The sequence below is a fragment of the Nicotiana tabacum genome, chromosome 24 (assembly GCF_000715075.1).
Source record: "Nicotiana tabacum cultivar K326 chromosome 24, ASM71507v2, whole genome shotgun sequence".
NCBI classification, from domain to species: domain Eukaryota; kingdom Viridiplantae; phylum Streptophyta; class Magnoliopsida; order Solanales; family Solanaceae; genus Nicotiana; species Nicotiana tabacum.
This window is the reverse complement of record NC_134103.1, coordinates 71,153,514-71,175,781: the sequence shown is the minus strand read 5'-3', so window position 1 is coordinate 71,175,781 and position 22,268 is coordinate 71,153,514. Positions and strand designations below refer to the sequence as shown.

General features: G+C 36.4%; 2 protein-coding genes across 3 annotated transcripts; one reads left to right on the top strand and one right to left on the bottom strand.

The window, feature by feature from the left end:
- Nucleotides 1–1,403: 1,403 nt before the first annotated feature.
- On the bottom strand, nucleotides 1,404–12,248 carry LOC107780341 (putative pectin methylesterase CGR3). 2 transcript variants are annotated; one of them, XM_016600867.2, is made up of 7 exons: nucleotides 12,083–12,248; nucleotides 4,648–4,787; nucleotides 4,037–4,076; nucleotides 3,807–3,839; nucleotides 2,999–3,373; nucleotides 2,737–2,792; nucleotides 1,404–1,826 (listed from the first exon to the last, which is right to left on the bottom strand). In XM_016600867.2, the coding sequence occupies exons 2-7, from the start codon at nucleotides 4,765–4,767 to the stop codon at nucleotides 1,674–1,676; spliced, it is 777 nt and encodes a 258-aa protein (XP_016456353.1). In that variant the 5' UTR covers nucleotides 4,768–4,787; nucleotides 12,083–12,248; the 3' UTR covers nucleotides 1,404–1,673. The 2 variants fall into 2 exon arrangements, with proteins under 2 accessions (XP_016456353.1, XP_075103903.1); XM_075247802.1 differs by lacking the exon at nucleotides 12,083–12,248 and having other exon boundaries at nucleotides 4,648–4,822.
- A 1,100-nt stretch (nucleotides 12,249–13,348) lies between these two features.
- LOC107780340 (DUF21 domain-containing protein At2g14520-like) lies at nucleotides 13,349–18,573 on the top strand. The gene is made up of 11 exons (XM_016600865.2): nucleotides 13,349–13,812; nucleotides 14,250–14,326; nucleotides 14,419–14,502; nucleotides 14,884–14,997; nucleotides 15,153–15,239; nucleotides 15,480–15,619; nucleotides 15,756–15,843; nucleotides 16,722–16,795; nucleotides 17,622–17,749; nucleotides 17,831–18,093; nucleotides 18,186–18,573. The coding sequence occupies exons 1-11, from the start codon at nucleotides 13,635–13,637 to the stop codon at nucleotides 18,225–18,227; spliced, it is 1,275 nt and encodes a 424-aa protein (XP_016456351.1). The 5' UTR covers nucleotides 13,349–13,634; the 3' UTR covers nucleotides 18,228–18,573.
- The last annotated feature ends 3,695 nt before the right edge of the window (nucleotides 18,574–22,268 follow it).

The following is a 22,268-nucleotide window of genomic DNA, read 5'->3' as shown; positions in this document are numbered from 1 at the left end:
TTAAACTCTTCATAATGTCATTTGGATATAATTCTCAACAATAGACTTTCGTTTACTCAAATCAGCTAAGTAATTAGTGTCAAAGAGATATATGAAAATAAAAAATAATATTGAAAATTCACATGTGGTCTTTGCTGCAATAAGCTTACTTCAAGATGAAAGTGATATGACCAAAACATTAAAGAAAAATAATGTATCAGATAGAATAATATAGTACTACTAGTTACCATACACTTTTATGGAAACTAAGTATTATACTATCTAGAAAAACAAAGAGATATAGCAGAACATTTATGTTAATCAGGGAATCAAAAATAAATTAGGGGACAAATCTCTATCTATTATCTACTACTATAGGCTTTCCATATAGAAATGATTCAACATGTTAATTTGATAAGAACTATCATCAATGAAAAATTTGGTAGTAGTACATACTTCTTGTACTAATATTTTATCTTATTAAAATAAAATAGTTACGAGTATTATTATTATTATTATATTATTATATTTGACAATAAGCTAATGTATAATCTTTATACTAGGCATACTAAAATCGTATTATAAGGTAAAACCATAAGCATACATAATAAAGTATAATTTTAATTTTGTAGATTATTTAGTATACTGCATGCCCCCTATTATTTAGATCATGAAAATTTAACAAGGTGACATCCTTAGCAGCCACATAAATACTAATTTTCTAATAACCGGACCATTGCTTATTCCAAATATTGGTATAAACTTATATGGTTTAAAGTTTGGACTTGTTGCTGTAGCAAAAAGACGTGCCTGTAAAACAGTAGTGAAATTCAACCTTGAGGTTAGAGACTTCGTGTTGATAACGTGTTATGAAATATAGCTCAAAGTAACAATATAGAACAAGAAAAAAAACAAGCTAAGAGATATAGAGAGAAAGAGATGAGAGATTTTTATTTCTTCTTCAATTGTGTGTATTTTCCTATCTATTATAAGGCATAAAAAGTGAAGAAAAATGTCATTGAATATGTCATTATGCATAGAAATATGTCATTGAATATGTTATTAAGCATTTGAGAAGATCATGGAGGAAGAGTAGACATCCACCATAATTTAATTTTTTGTTGTAACACCTCTCTTTTTTTTCCTAGTTTTGTTTTTTATCAGTGTGCAAAGCCTACCTCTAGGAACAAATTCCAGAAAATTTAGAGAACTTAGAATCAGACTATAAGATATAGAAGCAAATGACTCAAAACCTAGTCAGATGGTTGAAATTAACAATTGCCTAGTCCTCCTCTATTCTTGACCACATCTACATGTATCAGAATGAAAAAAGAAATTTGCTCCACAAGAAAATTCCATTGCAATAACCTAGATCTAAGAAGGATATGTATCAAGATAATGTAAGAGTAGCTTATAAGCAGTCCTGAGGGAAACTTACAATATGATAAACGAATCATATAGTACTTTGTGTTTCATGTTAATTACACAATAATCAAGTCTGGTCTGAATATGATAAGCTGTGTGCTGCAGCCACAAGAAGCAATACCAATTGATTGAAAGCCCCTATTGACATTGTAGTATATTCATGGAGGCTATCATACAGAACCAACTTCCTACAACAAAGATTGCCAATTCAACACTAATGATATGGAGCATCAGAATGTGGAGACAAACAATAATTTGGCAAAGTGATATCAGTGGAGTGGTTTGAGGTGGAAAATTTGGCAGGCCGGTTTATAAGACTTCTTGCTTGCTGCTTGTTCAAACTTCTTGATTGCAACCTCATTCTCTTCTAAGCTGGATTGAACAAAAAATCTAATCCACCAGGACGAGCTCCGTAATTTAGCCTAAATAGAAGATAGGCAAGTTTCAATCTTCTGTAACAGAGAACATCTTCGAAAAGAAGGCCAAACTAAAGCAACAAATGGCTAGCTTTAACTAGAGGGATAGAATCTTATTCTTTTTGTGTTGCTTTTATTTTTCCTAATAGATCAGAAGTACAGGTGCTTCAGTAAATCAAGTATCCTAAATGTAAGCGATTAATTGTCATTGTTTAGGCCCAATTACATTATACATATCTTTATTTTGTTGAATCCACAAACTTTGGTTTTACAAAAGAGATGGCCAGGCTCGTACTCTTTCCAAACCCTTAAGAGTATCCATGTACTTTATATGTAGCTTCTTTATTTCATCAACTTCTGATGCGGGACTTTGTTCGCATACCAACACTCTCTCTCTTGAACTAAGTTCTACATGGCCATCACGTTATCTGGAGATTAACTGTGCGCCACCTATCATCCGATTATTTATGGCGACCAAGCCCACATGCTTCTTTTGTATGTGTCTCCAAATTATGGGTAAAGGAAGTAAACCAGCCCACATACGGGTAAAGGCAATACACTGACACGTTCCATGCCATCTCCATGCTCGTCCCGACGAACCAGCGGCTCTTATATCAGTTGTTGGGCTAAACCAACCAAAAGATACCCTTAACATGTAATAGTTATTCGCTTTTGGTTATACGTATCTTCTTTTTCTTATCAACTTTCAATATGTTACTTTGTTTGGACACCCAACAATCAACATCAAGATTCACAACACCAAAAACAATTAGAGGAATTTGGTTTAATAAAGCATATGGAATAAGAAGGATAGCTATGCCTTAAATAAAGATGGCTGTTGTTTAACAATCTTAAGCAAATAGATAAACATATGATCTTTAGACAATTAAACACAAAGTGAAGATCAGTGACTTACAGGGTGGCCGAATTTTGAGAGTTCTGCTACTTTAGCCCTTTGCTGACCTGGATAACCTAAAAATGCAACCCAATATTTATCAAAATGTATAGCTTATATTACGCTCAACTATCTCCCTAAAAAGAACTACATCCTAACAGCAATTATTATGAAGATTACCCTCCTTCGTATTTAAATGGCCCAATCAGATTCTATATGTGAAATGTATGTTAGCTAAGCTATTTAAGGAAATATAAAGGCCAAGATAATTCTTAAACTTTACCAGATAAAACAACTACACCGTCAGCAGCCACCCTTGCCAATTCTGGAAGAGTCTTGTTGAGATATTTTGGAGACAAGTAATCCACTGCATCCGACACAATAACGAGAGAAAATGAGTTTGAACGGTAGGGAAGAGGAAACTTGATATCAGCTACTCGCACAATTCCTTTGTAAACAAGACTTCTGCAATTTCCATCAGTTTCATCTAACTCATATGGTTCAACACCCCATGCTTCAGTACCCTCCTCTTTTAACAGTGTAGACACCACAGAACAAGCGTCAGGGCCTACATGCAATACTTTCCGCATGCTGTCGCCATAGGATTTCTTCAATACAGGTAATGCTCTTTGAAGTTCAGATGTGCATGAAACACCACCTACAAAAGTTTTATTTATACAAAGAAAAGTTAAATTCTAAACAAGAGTACTGCAAGGTAAACCAAGAGCTGCAACTATTCCTTTGCCACTATGCAAAAACAGTTCATAGGAAATATGAGGAATAGAAAAGCTAACAATAATGTTATTCTGAGCAATGTATATAAATGAGTAATCTAGAGCTTTTACAAACATCAAGCCCGGTCTCTTTGCAAAGAAAGATTTTAAACACTCAAGAGAAAAATAATATATGAGATACTAATATCTCACAGAAAAGGTACGCCTGATGGACAGAAGTAACAAGGTCTTGAAAATACTGTAACTATAGCCTTTCACTTCACCTCCCTCGGAAGAAAGAAAATGCTCGAGTAATTAGATCATACATCATCATTTTGAAGTAATGCAAGATCTGATTCAGGTAGTGTAGCTGGTTACCTTCAAGTCTACTGAAAGCATCAGCAGCTCCACCTATACAGAAAAGGAAAGAAGTAATTTAGAAGGCACAAAAACCAGATACCGAGCAGCAATCAATCTAAGAAAATGATGATAGTAGGAAATCCCGCAGAAATGATGTCGATAGAAGATTAAATAACAGAAGAAATAGTTGCGCAGCCAAGACATGATCCTTAGAGAGAAATATCCAACATAGAAGACAAAACATTAACCTGAACCGTGATATAAATAGCCAATAATCAACAATGCGCCCTGAAAAGTCATAAAAATTTATTAGATCAATGGATACTACTGTATTAGGATCATTTAAGATCCAATAATAAGATTTTTTTAAAAAAAAACAAGACAATATGTTTGGCAACATTTTCTCAAACTTTCAGAAAGAGTAGCACCATAAAAGCAAAGAAGATTATGAACGTGCCCAGAAATGGGAAGATAGATATATCAGTAAGCGTGAAGGGATGATATTTATATGCGGAATTAGATCTATTAATTCAGAGACGTTCCACCCTCCCATATACTGATGATTACTGAGATTAATGGGGATTGACAAATTTATGTATTTGAATTATCAAAATAACGTTAAAATGATTTCTGTATTTCTTCATGCATTTTGCGTTACATAAAACAGGCAAGGCAAGCCCTCATTTTCCGTGGCCTCTCGGCTCTTGCCCTATCTGCTTAAGCTACTATAATTGGGGGATGAATTGATTGGATACCCAAAATAAAAAGCTCCTAAGTTCCGCACAGATCATGTAGCAATAATAATAATTGGGAAACATAAACAGATGGCAGGTGGTGAAGAAACGAAATTGGCATTTACCACAACCACAAGTCCTATAGACAATAAAGGAGATGGACGTGATTTCGGGTGAAAGGAGCCAACAAACGGAATGCTCCCAACATCTCCAAGACGACGAGAGGTATTTGGCCTTCTTGACATTTTTTACGGAGTAGCAATTACTGAAACATGTTCCACATTAGTAGCAGGTTAATAAGAGTATCGCAAAAGTTTTGAACACTAAAAATTGATATTAGAAGTCTGACAACAAAGTAAATACAAGACTAGGCAACATTAAGAGCTAAATGATGCAAAGAAGAATTTTTTATGTAAATGTCTTCTGACAAGAATTAAGAACAATATGCATTATACGATACAAAATAGCTGTACTTGTAGTATATATTGCCATACTTCAAGAATTAGAATGGAAATGCACTTGCTGTACCTATGGCTGTCCGACGGGACGGGACGGGACGGGACGGGACAAAATTAACGGGACGGGACGGGACGACATTTAGCCGGGACGGTGGCGGGACGGGACGGGACAAACGAGACGAAACGGTAGGCCCATCCCATCCCGCTAACAAATGGGACGGGACGGACGGTAGGCCCATCCCGTCCCGCTAACAAATCCGTCCCGCTAACAAACGGGACGGGTTCGCGGGCCTTAAGTGCCGTTTTAAAAAAAAATTATTTAAGCATTGAGTTTGGCAACGGCTATTCTTTTGACAATGACTAAGTTTGTAAAGTTTGCAACAGCTAGTTTTTTGACTTATTTAATAAACTTAAAAATTAAACGAAAATTAGGAAACTAAGTAAAGAATTATAAAATATTAAAACAAAAGACTTGTAATGAAATATTCTAGTAATTATAAATTTATAATAGAGTTATAATATATTTAATATAATTTCAAGCCATTAAGTAACTAAGTAAGAGTGTAAGACAATTCATAAAAAAATTCAACGCTTAGAGCCTTTTATTTTATTAATAGAACTTTCAAATCTCACATACAAATATAATTCTTTTGAAGAGTACCTAATCTAAGCAGCCACCTTCTAGGAAGGGTTCTGTTTGAACTAAGCCTCTTAGTAGCCAATTACAAATTATCATACTAATATTTGTAAGCTCCTATATAACTTCGTTGTAACTTATCTATAATTTCTCTCGGACATTGTTCTGGAATTGGCAATGTTAATTGATGTTCCATGAGTTCCATGCCGTCATCGCTCCCAGTGCTAAGTATCTCGTTGTATTCTTCTTCTTCCCTAGTGGTTAATTTTTCAAAACCAAGATTTCTTCTTTCTGAATTAATCCAATCTCTGAATAATACGGAAATCTCTAGGTTGTCCTCCGCTAATGAATGTCTATGATCTACGATTTTAAATCTTGCCGCGCTAAAAGCACTCTCCGATGCTACTGATGATGCTTGAATAGCAAGAATATCTCGGGCCATTATTGAAAGTGTTGGAAAAGTCTTGCCACGCTCCCTCCACCATGCCAAAAGTTGTTTGTTGCCTCTTCATCTTTAATACTTTCCAATCCTTGATTAAGATAAGAATCAAGTTCATCATCAATAGAGGAATCAAAACCTGTTATATCATCCATATCTTCCCATAGAACTTCTACTCTAGACTTGGAAGTAGAAGGAGCAGTTTCACCACCTGTTGTTTCCATAGATTTATATTTATCAAACATTGATCTAACATAAGAATATATGTTAGCTTGGCAGTCTTCGAGAGATGGTTGTTCTATTTTCTTGAATTGCTAAATTCTCATAAATTTTACGAACAAGTCCATTTGCACCTCTTAATTTTAAAGATGGGTTAAGTATAGTAGAAATTAAATAAACTTGGGGAATAGGGAAAAAATACTTTTAAAATTTTGCAATCATTTCATTAATGGCCGGTGCATAAGTTGGATTAGTTTTATACTTACCAAATACATAAGAAATTTCACAAATATACCATAATATTTGTGTAACAGTAGGATAATATATACCAGAAAATTATTTTGTAGCATAATAAAATTTTTCTAAAAATTTAGTAAGCTCTTTGATATGATCCCAATCAGAATCAACAATTTGATCAGCGGGGATACCATTATGCATATTAAATACCTTTTGTATAGGCACCCGATAATCATAAGCAACTTTAAGCATTTCATAAGTAGAATTTCACCTGGTACAAACATCTTTTGGAACTTTTCTATATGGAAGGTTAGCACTAGCACATTGTTGAGCAAATTCACGAATTCTACTCGCTTTATTAGCACAAAAAATATAGTTGCAAGCATGTTGTACTTTACTACAAGCGTCAGAAAATAAATCAATACCATCTTTTACAACCAAGTTAAAAATATGGCATGCACATCTAACATGAAAAATTACTGGATTAATTGGACAAAGTCTAGTTCTTAAGCTAATTGCTGCAGTTGTGTTAGCAGAAGCATTATCTAAGGTGATAGTTAAAACTTTATCAATGAGTCCATAAAAATCAACAATTTGTAGAACAGTAGTTGCAATATATGCTCCAGTGTGTTTTGAATCAACAAATTTATAACCAATAATACGTTTTTGCATGTTCCAGTGATGATCAACCCAATGACATGTAACAGTTAAATAATCACAACCATTAGGACTACGACCTATATCAGATGTGATAGACACTTTACAATCTAAGTGAAAAAATACACAACGAATATACTGAAAATATTCGGTTTGAAATTTAAAAACATCATTTCTAACCGTAGTCTTAGGAAAACATTGAAAAGCAGGATTATAAGGAGCTTGTGTTGCGGGACTAGTGGGTGTTTCATCTAATTCTTCTTCCTCATTTTCTTCGTCCTCAATAAAAATATCCTTGCCAAATTGTCTTTGTAAAGTTTCATGATCTAGTTGTTCTCCGAAATTAATATTATAACATGCGGGGGTTGGGAAAATGAAGTTTCATCAACATGAGTCATTTCATCTATATGTTTTCTAATTCTAGGAAAAGGGTTAGGATTAGGACTAGGATTAGGATTACTACTACTTTCACCTTTACTACTTTTTTTACTAGTTATTTTAAAGCCAAATACATTTTTAGGTATCATAATTTAAATATGAAATTAAATTAAAAAAGTTAACACAAAAATTAAACACACAAATGAAATACGAAAATAGAACACGTAAAGTAAACACAAAAATTAAGCACTAAAATGATACGCAAAAATTATATATTAAAATTAGGAGATGGAACGAGTGCACCGTGATTAAATATTGAAACTTGAAGAAATTGCCCAAAATATTGCTCCAAATACTTGACGAATTAATTTGAAACTTGAAAGTTGCTCCAAAAATTTGCCCAAATACTTGAAACTTATCACTTGATAGTTGATAGTGAAAAAATTGAGAGAATAATATAGATAGAATGTAAGAGATTTGAGAGAGAACGAATGATTTTTGTGGGAAAAAATGAAGAAGGATGGAAGTATTTATAGTAGAAAATAGGGCCAAAGTGTAATTTAATAAACTTAGGGGTTATATTAAAAGTTTAGAGGGGGTTGGGGGGGGGCAATTATAGCCGTTGTTGGCCGTTGGGAACGGCTATTTTTGCAATTGGAGTCGTTGCCCAACGGCTAGAATTCAAAAAAAAAAAAAAAAAAGGCGGGACGGGACGGGACGAAATGGCCATCCCGTCCCATCCCGTTTAGAATTAAGTGGGACGGGACTGCGACCGCGACGGGACGGGAAGGGACGGCCCGTTGGACAACCTTAGTTGTACCCCTATGCTAAGCTTCTCTAAGGATTTAGGAGGTAGACAACATAAAGAGCTTGATTCTTTGTTTAAAAAACGAAATAAATAAACGATTGAAAATAAAATATAGCTAGAAATCTTCTTTTCACTTCAACCTTTCTTGGTTTCACAAGATTCAAAGGTCATTTGAATTAAAGGTAAAAGGAAACAACACTGCAATCAATCAATCTATTTGATTCAAAAAAACAAATGATTTTCACCAAAAAGGAAATTCTCACACAAGAAAACAACTAATTACAACTTAACTAAGCATTCATTAAAATCATGTTAGATAAACTAAAGACTAACATATTCCTCCATTAACAAGGGTGAGGATCGTCTTCTTTCAATTGAAATTGAGATTTTTGTATATCCTCCTATTTTGCAAAATTAAAATTTTAGTTAAGTACATTTTGAACATATGTTAGAAAGAACACATTTTGTTTAATTTAACCCTTTCAAGATTACTATTTGACCAAAAAATATAACTCTTGGTTCAAATACTTAAATTTATGCGATAATGGGTTAAACCTATTTAACAATAATATTTCTAGATGTGAAGTTTGAAAACGTGACTAACGTCAAATGGATCTGGTGGAAGAAAGACAGCAGCGTGCAATAACTATTCCAAAAAGTATGAGCAATAATGTAGCATTTAATAGCAATGAATAACAATAAATGGCATTTAAGTAAATAGGAGGAGTGATTCACCCAATAAAGGATGAACTAGATGGATGTTCCTCCTGACAATGATGAGTGACAGATAAATCCTAAAATGTTCGAACTATTCTCGGATCTGATGAAAAAGTATAGAATAATATGAATGAGAATTTTGATGAAAAAGTAGTGTTTGTATCTTAGTAAGAGAGAGAGTCTTTTGTCAAAAGTTTGTTCTTACAAAAATGAATGTCTCCTATCATTGTCTCTTTTTCTATTTATATGAGACATTTTCCTAGTAAACCCTAATAGTACAAGTGCAGAGGATATCCACTAGAATATTCTATATAATATCCTATTTCGAAAACTAGTCGTTACAGCTTCATCAACGGTGCTCGACCTCGACCATTGTTGACATCTCGACCACGAGTCTCGCTGCTTCCTGGTCGACCTCGACTAACGACGGTTCGAGGATCCTTTCTTTAGTGTTATCTTATCTTAAATATTCTAGGGCAGATTTGACCCACACAGTTAGTCCCTCCGCTTATTGAGGCCAGCTCAAGGTGAGGCAGGAGGGATCTACGAGGACCATTGCGATCCACATGGATCGTGATCTATTGATGAAGAATACGGAGAACGTAGTCCCTGCCCTCGGCCCTCTTTACTCCGACGTGGAGGGCGAAACCCTCAAAGAGCTGGATAATATTACCTTGTCGAGGAGCATAGCCGGCCTTCCATCTTTTCTCGAATCTCCTTTAACGGAAAAAATAGCTCTCACGGAAAGTATTTTAGGGCTTCGTTTTTCTGTCTATTGTATTTGTTTGTTTAGTGCTTTGCCTTTGTTAGCGGGGGCGTTCTCATTTTCGCTTTCCTTTTTTTTCTTTTTTAATGACTGTTGACCATGATTTTGGAGATCGAAAGTGCCCGAAGGGAGGAGAAGCGTAAGGCAATATTTGAGAAGCTGCAATGCAAGTATTTTGAGTACCGCGGCAAGTACCGGGAGTTTCGCAGGCGGTTTGGTGAGGGCGGCAATTTGCAAGCCCTTCGTGATGAATTGAAGGAGAAGGATGACAAACTGGTGAGAGTGATCGAGAAGTGTAGTATTCTTGAGGGGACGTTGAGAAGTAAGGGGGAAGAGCTCGAAGTCAGCAGAGCCGTAGAGGCTCAATGTGGCGACCTTCAGACGCAAGTGATCAAGATGTGCAGGCAGTTGGAAGAGTGCCGGCTACAGATGGAGGTCCTTCATGGCGAAGTCACAGAGAAGCAGAGCGAGCTTGAGAAGGCGGAGTCTTCCTGTTTGGAGGCTCGGAGATGTTAGAGTTGGCGAATAGGACTCTCTGGGCCAAGCAGGAGATTGACCAATCTACGGCGAAGGCAAAAGAAGATAGATTAGAGGAGAGGAGAGGAGAGCTGGAAAAAGACAACTCCCTCCTTCAGGACCGGGTGGCCGCCTTAGAGGCTGAAAAGGCTCAACTGTTTGCGCAGTCGTCTTCCTCTCACACTTCAAATTTCCCAAACGTTCCCCGGGACCTGTACGAGGAATGGATTCATGTTAAAGCTCAATTGGACGTGTTTTGAGATTTGTATAAGGTGGTGTCTGTTTCTGCGGCCGCCCTTGATGACGTTCGTGTTAAGGCCCGCGAGGCTCGGGTCCATTATGGATATGATCCCGCCACGCCTGAGGCTGGTGATGACGAGTAGGACGGGGGCGTGGACCAGCTTGAAGAGAACACCTGGTATGATGCTGCATACCCTGAGGGTAATGGTGATGACAAAGAGGGGGATCGAGACGGCCCAGGTATCGGTGGTCAGGGCGATGGTGCTGAAGATCCCGATGGCGGCGACCAGTAGTTTTTCTCCTTTTTTATTTTGTTGTAAGCTTGTGTATTTTTGTCGGCGTCTTCACGAGCCTTTGTAAAAAACATTTAAGTATGAAATGGAATGCCCATATTGTTTTCTGCAGTTGAACAATAATATTTCTAGATGTGAAGTTTGAAAACGTGACTGACGTCAAATGGATCTGGTGGAAGAAAGACAGCAGCGTGTAATAACTATTCCAAAATGTATGAGCAATAATGTAACATTTAATAGCAATGAATAACAATAAATGGCATTTAAGTAAATAGGAGGAGTGATTCACCCAATAATGACAATGACGAGTGACAGACAAATCCTAGAATATTCGAACTATTCTAGAATCTGATAGAAAAGTATAGAATAATATGAATGAAAATCTTGATGAAAATGTAGTGTTTGTATCTTAGTAAGAGAGAGAATCTTTTGTCAAAAGTCTGTTCTTACAAAAATGAATGTCCCCTATCATTGTCCCTTTTTCTATTTATATGACACATTTTCCTAGTAAACCATAATAGTACAAGTGCAGAGGATATCCACTAGAATATTCTCTTTAATATTCTATTTCGAAAATTTGTCGTTACAGCTTCATCAACGGTGCTCGACCTCGACCATTGTTGACATCTCGACCACGAGTCTCGCTGCTTCCTGGTGACCTCGACTGACGACGGCTCGAAGATGCTTTCTTTAGTGTTATCTTATCTTAAATATTCTAGGATAGATTTTGACTCATACAATTACTATAACCAGTTATTTTGATTTGCTATTAGCTGCTTTAACTATAACCATAGCTGTATTTTATTGGTCCGAGCAACAAAGGAATATTTAAACTGAATATTTAAAATGAAGCAGATTGCCATTGGCTTGAACTAAATATTTATATTTATACTACTAAGTTCCCACTCACTGCCACAAAAGTAGTAGTGGGTGTAGGCAGTGGTACATTTGCCATGTTCTTTCAAATTTAAAAAAAATCTTTTCCAGCTTCGAATACCCAAAAAAGGAAAAAAAGAAGGTATAAATACAACTGAAGAGTCTCATACTACATATACTATGCTAGTATATTATATGGGAAAAAAAAACTTCAAATTTGGATTATTGTTAAAAGGAATTGAGTAGTTTGAAATGGGGTGGAATGGAAATTGTGTGTGTGTGTGTGGGGGGGGGGGGGGGGTAGGGACTGGGGAGGTACCTGAGATGAAAACTCAGTGGAGCAGAGAGCGAGATCTTGAGGTTGAAACTTGAAAGCTGGGAATCTGGATCTGTTTATTATCGCTACTCTACTAGCTCTGTCCTCTTTGGAGTGGAAAATTGAAGAGGAAAAGAGAGAGAAAAAGAAAAGGCCAAAGCAAAGGCCTGATATTGTATTATAATTTAAATAGGATTAAATATTTTTTTAAACTTCCTTGTACAATATAAAATTAAAAAAATCTTTGTAAAGGACTAAAAAACCACAAAAAAATAAAATTTGTCTTTCGCCAATCACAAAAATAAAATTTACTATCTGAAAAGGAAGACAGATTATCTACTAGAATGGATTAAAATATATTTTGTATTATTAAAATTGTTTTTATTACAGTGTATAGAAATTTGTCTAAGATATTTTGTTACTCTCTTGTTCCAAAAAGATTAACTGTTTCAGGGTACAAAAACCATACATTTCAATTTTTTATGAAATTAAACACATGTTTCTTAATTATTTTGAAAGAAAATCAACAACATACCAAATATTATCCTACGTCGTAGGGTCTGGAGAGGCTAGTTTGTGCGCAGACCTTACCACTACCTTAGAGGATAGAGAAGATGTTTCCAATAGACCCTCAGTTTAGGAAAGAATAAGCATCACATTAACGAAAAGATATATAAGAAGGGACAGCATCAAAAAGCCAAATAAAAATAGCATAAAAAATAACAAGATAATAAGATGATCAAAATGAAAGAAAACGGTGAGTAGTCATAGAACTTACTACCAATAGAATACGAGTGTGCATACTAATAATATCGATGTGAACAATTTAGATCATCTACCCTACTATCCTAATTCTCGACCTCCACGCCTGTCTGTCGAGCACGAGTATATGATTTTGCAAAAAATTACACCAAAAGTATCCCAAGTCACACTATCACAGTTTGGTATAATTCTCGAATACCTATGTAGTATGCCTCAACGTTTTGAAGCTGGCATGTGGATTGTCCCCATCGCCAACACCACGAATAATACTTCTTAAACCGTTTTATATAACGTGTAGTATTTATTTAGACTATTAACGTATAAATATATGCAAATTATTGAAATAATACAAAAAATTAGTTTAGTAATTTTAAGTCCTTGAAAATTATATAAAAATGAAAGAATATCAACCATTTTGAAAAAAAGAAGATGTCGTAAAATGAAAAAGGCAAAGGCCTCTTACCGTTATATTTTTCCAACAGAAGAGACTCTTACCGTTAAAATACCCTCCATTTTCGCCAAACAACCATTCGTCTCCGTAAAACGAGAAGAACATATTTTTCTCTGTCTTTTTCGTCTTCCTTAGTCCCAGTTCATTTCAATAACTGATATTCAATCTTTTCTGCTTCGATTTTTTTAAAAGAAAGACAAAATTAAGCTACTATTAATATAAGTTTCGAAGCAGCTTCAAAACAAATGGAGGCGATTGAATATTGGTTATCAATTTTTTGGCGGTTTCCTTTTGGGTTGTGAGTTGGAAGATTGGTAGATTTTTTGATTGATCAAGTTTTGAATGGCGGTAGAGTACAGATGTTGCGAGTCGGAGTTCTTCATTCATATTTTGGTCATTGTATTTTTGGTAGTATTCGCGGGAATGATGTCTGGCCTTACATTGGGCCTCATGTCGTTAAGTCTTGTTGATCTTGAAGTCCTTGCCAAGTCTGGAACTCCAAGTGATCGTAAAAATGCTGGTACCTTTTCACTTTCCTCATTTCATCTTTTTATGTTAAGCTTTTAGATGAAATTGTCGCACAATTTAGAGGTCCTAAGTTGCACATGTGATGGGGCATGTTAATTAAGTAAATAAAAGTGTGTTCTCTCTGACAGCTTAAACTTTTACCCGAGATAATCACACAATTTAATACTTTTGTGTTGTGCCTTTAGCCAACTCCAACTTGTTTGGGACTAAGGCCTAGCTGTTGTTGTTGCATTATGTCTATTTGTTTAAAAATATTGTGTTGCTAAATTTGGCTGATTTAATTGGTATCCCATCGAGATCTTTTATGCGACAACAAGTAGGTGTAAATCTGTTTTGTGCAATGAAATTTCTTCTTCTTTTAGTTTCTTTACGACCGCATTTACTTTATCAATGCTTTGATTATTTAGGAATTTTCATTTGTCTTTACAGCCAAGATATTGCCTGTTGTACAAAACCAGCATTTGTTGCTCTGCACCCTACTTATCTGCAATGCTGCTGCTATGGAGGTATGCAAAATTATGATAGTGTATCTCTAGAGGCATCAATTCTTGCACTAATTGCATATCAATTTAATCAATGATCGTCTAAATCCTTTCAGGCACTTCCCATCTTTCTTGACAGCCTAATAACAGCTTGGGGTGCTATACTGATTTCTGTCACATTGATTCTTCTATTTGGTGAGGTGAGAAACTTACTTTTTCTGTGTGGTTAAGATGAAAATCAACTATATGGGGAGTGGACCTCCTTGCTCTTTACCTACCTGAATGTATATGGATGACAAAAGTCCAATCCACGTGTTATCTTAAGATAACTAAAACTAGTTATTGTTAGAGTTTCTTAGGTTAATCAGACTTTACTGATTTTGGTCTTAAACTCTTTTCTTTCCCCTTCAGATAAGTGCTACTGTGCTATTAAATTATCTTTTCTACAAGTGCTACAATAGAGAAAATTTTCTGCTGTAATTTGACGTTTCGTTTAACTGAGTAATCTGCATTGAGGATTGATGAGTTCACCAGATGTTGAATTTACTTGCACTGATGGTTACTATTCCGTGGTTGAGCAGATCATTCCACAATCCGTTTGCTCTAGATATGGACTGGCCATTGGTGCAACTATGGCCCCAGTTGTCCGCGTTCTTGTTTGGATCTGCTTTCCGATTGCATATCCAATAAGCAAGGTGAACTTTTTTATTTACGGACTTTTTGGCTTATAGAAACTGGTCTTTTGTATTAGACCCTTTACGATGTTGGCATATCAAACCAACTGCTGACTGTATTACAAGTTAGTTTGTCATAATGTTGGCCTAAGCCCCTTAGTTTCTATTTTTTGCAGCTATTAGACTATCTGCTAGGTCATCGAAACAGTGGTCTTTTCCGACGAGCTGAGTTGAAAACTTTAGTACATTTTCATGGAAATCAGGTAGGTGTCTAATTGCTAACTGTAGTTGTGTAGTAGATACAATTTTAGCTTGTGCTTCTCTCCACTATTGTTAGATTGAATCTAGCTGCTTTCCATTTCTGGTGTCATTTAATTGACTCACTGCTCTTTTTCGTTTCCTGTTCTTTCCTGTTGGAAATGTGTTTCATGCACAATTTTGATATTAGATCTTGATCTGATTTCCTATGGCTTCGACCCTCTTGCATTGTTTACTTTCTACAGGCTGGTAAAGGTGGAGAACTAACAAATGATGAGACAACTATAATTGCTGGTGCTCTGGAGCTTCACGATAAAACAGCCGGTGATGCTATGACCCCCATATCTGAAACCTTTTCTATTGATATTAATGGGAAGTTGGACAGGTACTGCATACTCTGAGATGTTCATATAGAGAAAATTTGCATGCATACTCTGAGATGTTCATATAGAGAAAATCAGCATGATTCCCAACCTCTCTAGCTGTTTCATACTCTTTATTGTTTTCTCTTTTTGGTGCAGGGATTTGACGAATTTAATTTTGTCGAAAGGGCATAGCAGGATACCAGTCTACTATGAGCAACCTAAAAACATAATTGGACTTCTTCTGGTACTACTACTCTTTTTTCCATAGTCCTGGAAAATTTTGCACTCAACATAATTGAAAGCATATTTTTGCTTAAGTTATTAAAAAGTGCGACAGAATATCTCCACATTCTTTCAATTCACAGTTTCACATGTTCCAAAGATACCAGGAAAATAGTCTTTTATCCCAAAGCAACTCTTTGTTATCCACGGTTGACAGTAAGTGGCTTAATGAAGCCAAAGTGAGGCCTTGCGCAAGGCTAAAGATGATTTGAGGGCTATTTTCTTTTCTGAAAATGTTAAGGCCATGTGTTATCTATTGCTCTTATTTCATTTATTTGCTATTCCCTCAAGAACAGAAAAATTGTAGTGATACAATCACCTGAGGTTCTTCCCCAAATGATGTTTCTCCCATATGTAGAAAACCTATCTATATCCTTAAAAAGTTCAGATCAATTAGCAGACTCCAAAACAACATATAATGCATCCTAAATTCACAAAGTTAGTAGCTAAGCTAATTGGTATCATACTCTAAAGTAGTTATGAAGAACAGTGGCCAATTATAGCCTTAAATAATTCAGATCACTTAGCAGAATCCGAAATAACATCAATGCTGAAGATTATGTAGGAATGCTGAGGCAACTGATATCATAGTCTTAACTGATTATGACAATAGTGGCTAAAGACGGTTAAATTTTGCTAGGCGAATTGCAAACTTTACTTTTACCCAAGTCTTTTCAATTTCTCTTGTTTTCATTACCCAACCAAGTAAACAAAACTTCATTTGCTTTGGTAATGCATTAAGTCTTTCTTATACCCCAACCAAGTACATAAGTTAATAGTTCCATTTCTCTGGTAACACAACTAGTCTTCTATTGACGTACTTTTCCTGTGACCTTGTAGGTCAAGAACTTATTAACCATCCATCCAGAAGATGAAACCCCTGTAAAAAATGTTACTATCCGAAAGATCCCAAGGTATGTTTTATATATTTCTCATGTTCAAATATTATGCATGTATTTGGCTGCATTATTGCACTATCTTTGAATGTATTGTACTAGGATGTAGTTTTACCTGTTCATGAGTTGTATTTGCAGTCTCCTCCATTTGGAAAATCAAGTTTAAATGTTGTGACTAAGAAGTATAAAAGAAAATCCATAGTTCTAGTTGCAACTCCCTGTCTATTAAGTTTCTACTTTTACAAGATTAGGTGCACAAATACACGCGTCTGTATTCGATCACTAGCAACCTGTAGTGCTTTTAGGTCTAGAAAAAGTTTGTCTCAGCATGACTGTTGTCTCAATTCGGTATGCTTCCTTCTTTAAATGAAGTTTAATAGTCTAAATATTGGAATAACTACGGCTATAGGTTCCCAGTTAGATAAGACAAGTAAAGCACTTAAACTGCCAATCTTCTTACGAATGAATACTACCTAGTACAAATGGTAAGACAATCTATCCAAGTTGGACAACTTGTCATTTAGAGATATACCAATACACTTCCCGGAATGTTCAATGTATTTATAGATGAAAGAAATCCTAGCTCGTAAGGTGGCTAGAATGCAAATTACTGGCCAAATTTCTTAAACACGGTTATCTTACAAATATCAATCAGGTATTTCTTTCTCTTGCAACCAATATTTGGGTAGTTTAGTTGTGTGTGTGTGTTTTCTTGGGTAACCAAATGAAGTGGAAGATGATGATAATACAAGGTGGGTTGCATATATTTACTTCCTGTGCCGGTTGATTTAATGCCTTGATATCCGTCATAAACAAATCATGGATTACCTCATTTATGGTGCAGGGTCCCATATACTATGCGATTGGATGACATCTTGAATGAGTTTCAGAAAGGTCATAGTCATATGGCTGTGGTTGTAAGACAGTGCAACAAAGAGATGGTTCAACCTGCTCGCCAAGCCGATGCTGATGGTGAGCATATCTTCTGTTTGTTAGCTTTTTTTTACTTCTTTTCTCATGTGAACAATATTCCTTTTTGTTTTCCATATCTAGATTCTGTTCAAGATGTCAGAGTAGACATTGATGTTGAAAAGCCTCCGCTGGAGAAGAGCATGAAGAGTAGATCATTGCAGAAGTGCAAGAGTTTGCCCAATGGTGGAAACGCTTCATCCAAAAGAAATAGGAGCAGGAGGACGTGGTCAAAAGATATGCAATCAGACATTCTGCGAATAGACGAAACTCTGCCAAATATCCCTGATGAGGAAGAAGTTGTCGGGATAATAACAATGGAAGATGTTATTGAAGAGCTTTTACAGGTAATATCACTCAAGATTTGGGATTTTAATGTGCTTTCTGTGAAGTTTTCAGTGCCAAGAATATTAAATTGCCAATTGTGTCTTTTGTGTAGGAGGAAATTTTCGACGAGACTGATCATGCAAAGCATTTGTAGTAGCAGTTCTTTTTGTATTTTAATATATAAGAAAGTAAGGTGTAATTGCAAAAATTTGTATGTCTGAGTAATTCACTTTACTGGACTGGAGTAAGGACTCAGTTACCAGTGTACACACTCGCCGTGTTTGCTGGATTGAAAGAACTTGGCATCCAGAACGTACATAGAAAAAAATATATTCTTTTGTTATATATATTGCTTTTTTATTCATGTAGTTTAGTTCGTCACCAGGGGCGGAGCTAGGGTGGCGGAAGGGGGTTCACCTTAATCCCCCTTCGCTAAAAATTTATATTGTATATATAAGGTTAAAATTATTTTTATGCATAAATAGTAGGTGTTGAATCTTCTTGGCTTGTTCATGTGTTTACTTTTAATATTCCGAATCCGCTTGGTAAAAATCTTGGCTCCGCCACTGTTCGTCACAGTGTATGCATCCCATAAAAATGAAAAAGGAACAATTTAAGGTACCATACTGAGAATTTCAATGTTGACAATGGTGTAAATTTTGTTCATTGATTGTTTTAAAGAGCAAACAACTTTTGCTAAGTAACTATCAGAGAGACACTAAAGCAGGTAATTGGCCAAGTACAAATTACGAATTAGTGTTCCTATGAAATTGATCTTTTCACTCACCATTAACATAATGTAGTATTGGGGTTACAGAACTTCGTAGTTAAATTGTACTCCATTTGAGATAGATTACTCGTCATAGATTTTTTATGAAAACTTAGGATCCACCAAACTGTATAGGGAATCAGGTTCTCTATCAATTCTCACAGAACACACACAATAAGAGATTAGTAAATTACACAGCAGAGTTTTACGTGAAAAACTCTCAGCTCACGGGATTATAAACCACGACTTACACTCGTAGGATTTCAACTTCACTAACCGAATAACTTTAGATTACAACCTATTGTAACCTAGGAATTAAACTCTTAATCACTCACTTGTAATAACTCTATTACAAGCCTCTTTGTAATAGCTCTATTACAAAGCTAACAACTCGACTAATTCTAGACAAGACATAAACACAAGGTTTATGGTTTTACAAATGGTTTCCTACACAATGCTTCTAGCTAAGCTAAGTAGGAATTACAAATAGTTCGTTCTAACAAAGGCACAATACAACTAAGGACATATTGATAACACAGAGCTGGAAATTGGTCCTTTGTTCCGTTATTCTTTGTTCTTGAAGCCTGGAAGTCACTTGCAAGATGGCAACACACTTGAGAGAAAACTTGATTAATTTTTTGGATGTGCAAGTGTGTGTTTTCTTCATTGCTTCATGTTAATAATATCCAAGTGACATCACTTGGATGATGCAAGCAATATCCGGTATAAGGCATTCCCCATAAAGTGACCATTGCACTGTTCATATTGTTGCGTGTGTGCAGAGGAATAGTTGCAGCGACTTTACAGCTGTGAGAAGTTGAGAGGTACAATCAGCAAGGGAACTAATGTCCATCTGTTTCTTCTATCGTCTCTTTGACTCTAGCTGTTGGAACTTGTGCCCGATTTGAGATTTGTTGTGTTTTGGCACCTTGAGGATGTGTAACAGATTCCTGATCTGATTCTTATCATAAAGTTTATTAGATCATCAAAATATGAAAAGGCACATATAACTTATCAATTTTTCCTTTTTTGATGATGACAAACTTATAATTGAAGTTCCCCCTGAGAACCAAAATCCTGTACTTCGCCCTGAACTTGTTCATCCTCTCAATTAATTTTCCTCTTTTTGGCATCATAAAAAGAATATCCACAAATAATAAGCAAAAAGTGGTCCAACATAGTTAACTCATGCCACATGTGTGCATACAAACATGGCTAAAAACAGAGCACAAGAGAATAGTATGCATAGTAAAAGGACGGAATGCTCAATAATTTTAAGGAAAAGAGAACAAAAAAGTAGTACCATTGTTACACAACCAGTCATAAATCAAAACGACTTAAAAGTACCAGCCACAAAAACAACAAAACAAAAAAGGGACCAAGGTAGGACAAACAGCTTTTCACTTGACACTAAGAAGTGAATTGTTTTAAGGAGCACTTGAAGGGGAAGGCAGGGATGAAGAGGCAAGGGTTCTGAGGAGAATATCCATTCAGGCATTTGCAGACACTTTCTCGTTAAGCAGCCGCTCATTCAGGTCCTCGACCTGTTTCCTAAGATCTGCATCTTCCTTGGTCAGACGGGAAACCTTTGTGCCTTGTGCACTATTGGAACCAGGTGCCTCCTGGGCCTGACTAAGCTGCCCTTCAAGAATAACATTTTGTGCCTTCAACTTCCTTATCTCTTCATGGGCAACATTCTGAGCATCAATCAATTGAGAAATAATGGAATTGCTGCCAGCCCATCCTTGCTTATCAATGCACTCACACTCTTCTAAGGTAGTTTTGGAGAAGGTTTGCTTGCGAGTTCCCACTATTGCTTTTCCCAAAGGGACTTTGAAGAAGTTGAACACCTTAGTGAGCAAGAACCCATAGGGCAACACATGTTTACCATCCTTAAAGTCTGCCACTTTCTTCATATGCTCGATCATGAGGCCTGGCAGATTGATAGTGTTGTAGGCATCCAGTGCTTCCATTAGGAACAAGTCTGCTAGTGACGTAATGGAACGCCTTTCTGCACGTGGAAGCAAAACCTTGTTCACCATCTAGAACAACAATTGATACACTGGAAGGAGGGTCTTCTTGTGCACCCGTTCCCCATGTTGCACTGCATCATCCTGCAGAATAAAACTTCTGAAATTATGAGAATAGGTCCCCTAAATGGATGATATTCCTTCAGTAGGCACTCCCAAAATTCTCCCCAACACAACCTCGTCCATCACAAAATCTATGTCGTTGACCTTCAAACAGATGTTATCCTCTTTCACTGTGAACATGTATGCGTAGAAGCTACGCATTTCTTCCTCGTACACCTTAGGGCTCTCATTGGTGAACAAGTGTGTCCACTATTGAAATTCACAAATATCAACCAGTTGGCGCATCCCTGTCATGTCAAGAATGTCATGGGCAAATGTTTTGCCCCACAGTACCCTCTGTTTTCTCAGATTTTTTGTGCTTTCATCCTTGGCCTCACTCACTTTGGCCTTCTTGGAAGAACCAGGTTCCTCGTTGTCACCAACCTTCCTTTTCATAGACTTTCTCATACTTTTCTATTTCTTTGCAGACTTCTCAGACACTTTCTCACCTGACTTCTCAGACAAAGTTTCACCAGACTTTTCAGACACCTTTTCACTAGACTTGTCCACCTCAACATTTTCCACTTCCACAGCTTTCACAGATGGCTCTCTCCGGAGTTTTGGAATCACAGGTTTCTTAAATGACTTACGAATCAAGGAAGAAGGTTCCTCATTCACCTCTTCTTCATCAACATCAACAACAAGTGTTGGAGGCACTTCTTCCTCATTCACCAGCCTACTCATTTTCTTCTGTTCTTTGTTTTTCTTTAGAACAGATTCAAGGGTTTCCTTCTTTTGCAGCCTAGTAGTAGGTCTTTTAGGAGTGGGCTCTTTGGGAATTTCCCTCCTATTCCTAGCCGCAAAGAATTTTGCTACAGACACATTGTCATAGTCTTCTTCATTGTTTTCATTCTCTTCCTTAGAAAGAGATCGCATCTCAGGAAAGACGATGTTTAACGGATCAACATCGAAGTGAAGAGAGAGACCATGATCAATACTGACCTGGGCTCTTTCAAAGAGTAGGGAGTTTCATCCCAAGTGGGAGCAGAGGGATCCTCTTGGGCTGAGGGATCAGGTCCCCCATGTGTTTCCCCAGTAGTACTATCAGGTGCCAGATTTTCAAGGGGCGCCAATTCCCCGACCCTCTTCCTGATGACCTTCACCTTCCTCCTAAGACCCAATGGTCTCATTAACACCCTCATAACTACCAACCAAACCTCCCTCTGCAGCGATTAACAACATGTTCTCAATGGATTCTTGTTCATTTACCCCCAAAGTAGAGTTAGAGGGTACATGAGGAATATTACTTGTAGGGTTGGCAATATTCAAATCGAAGCTTGAAATAGGCGTTGCT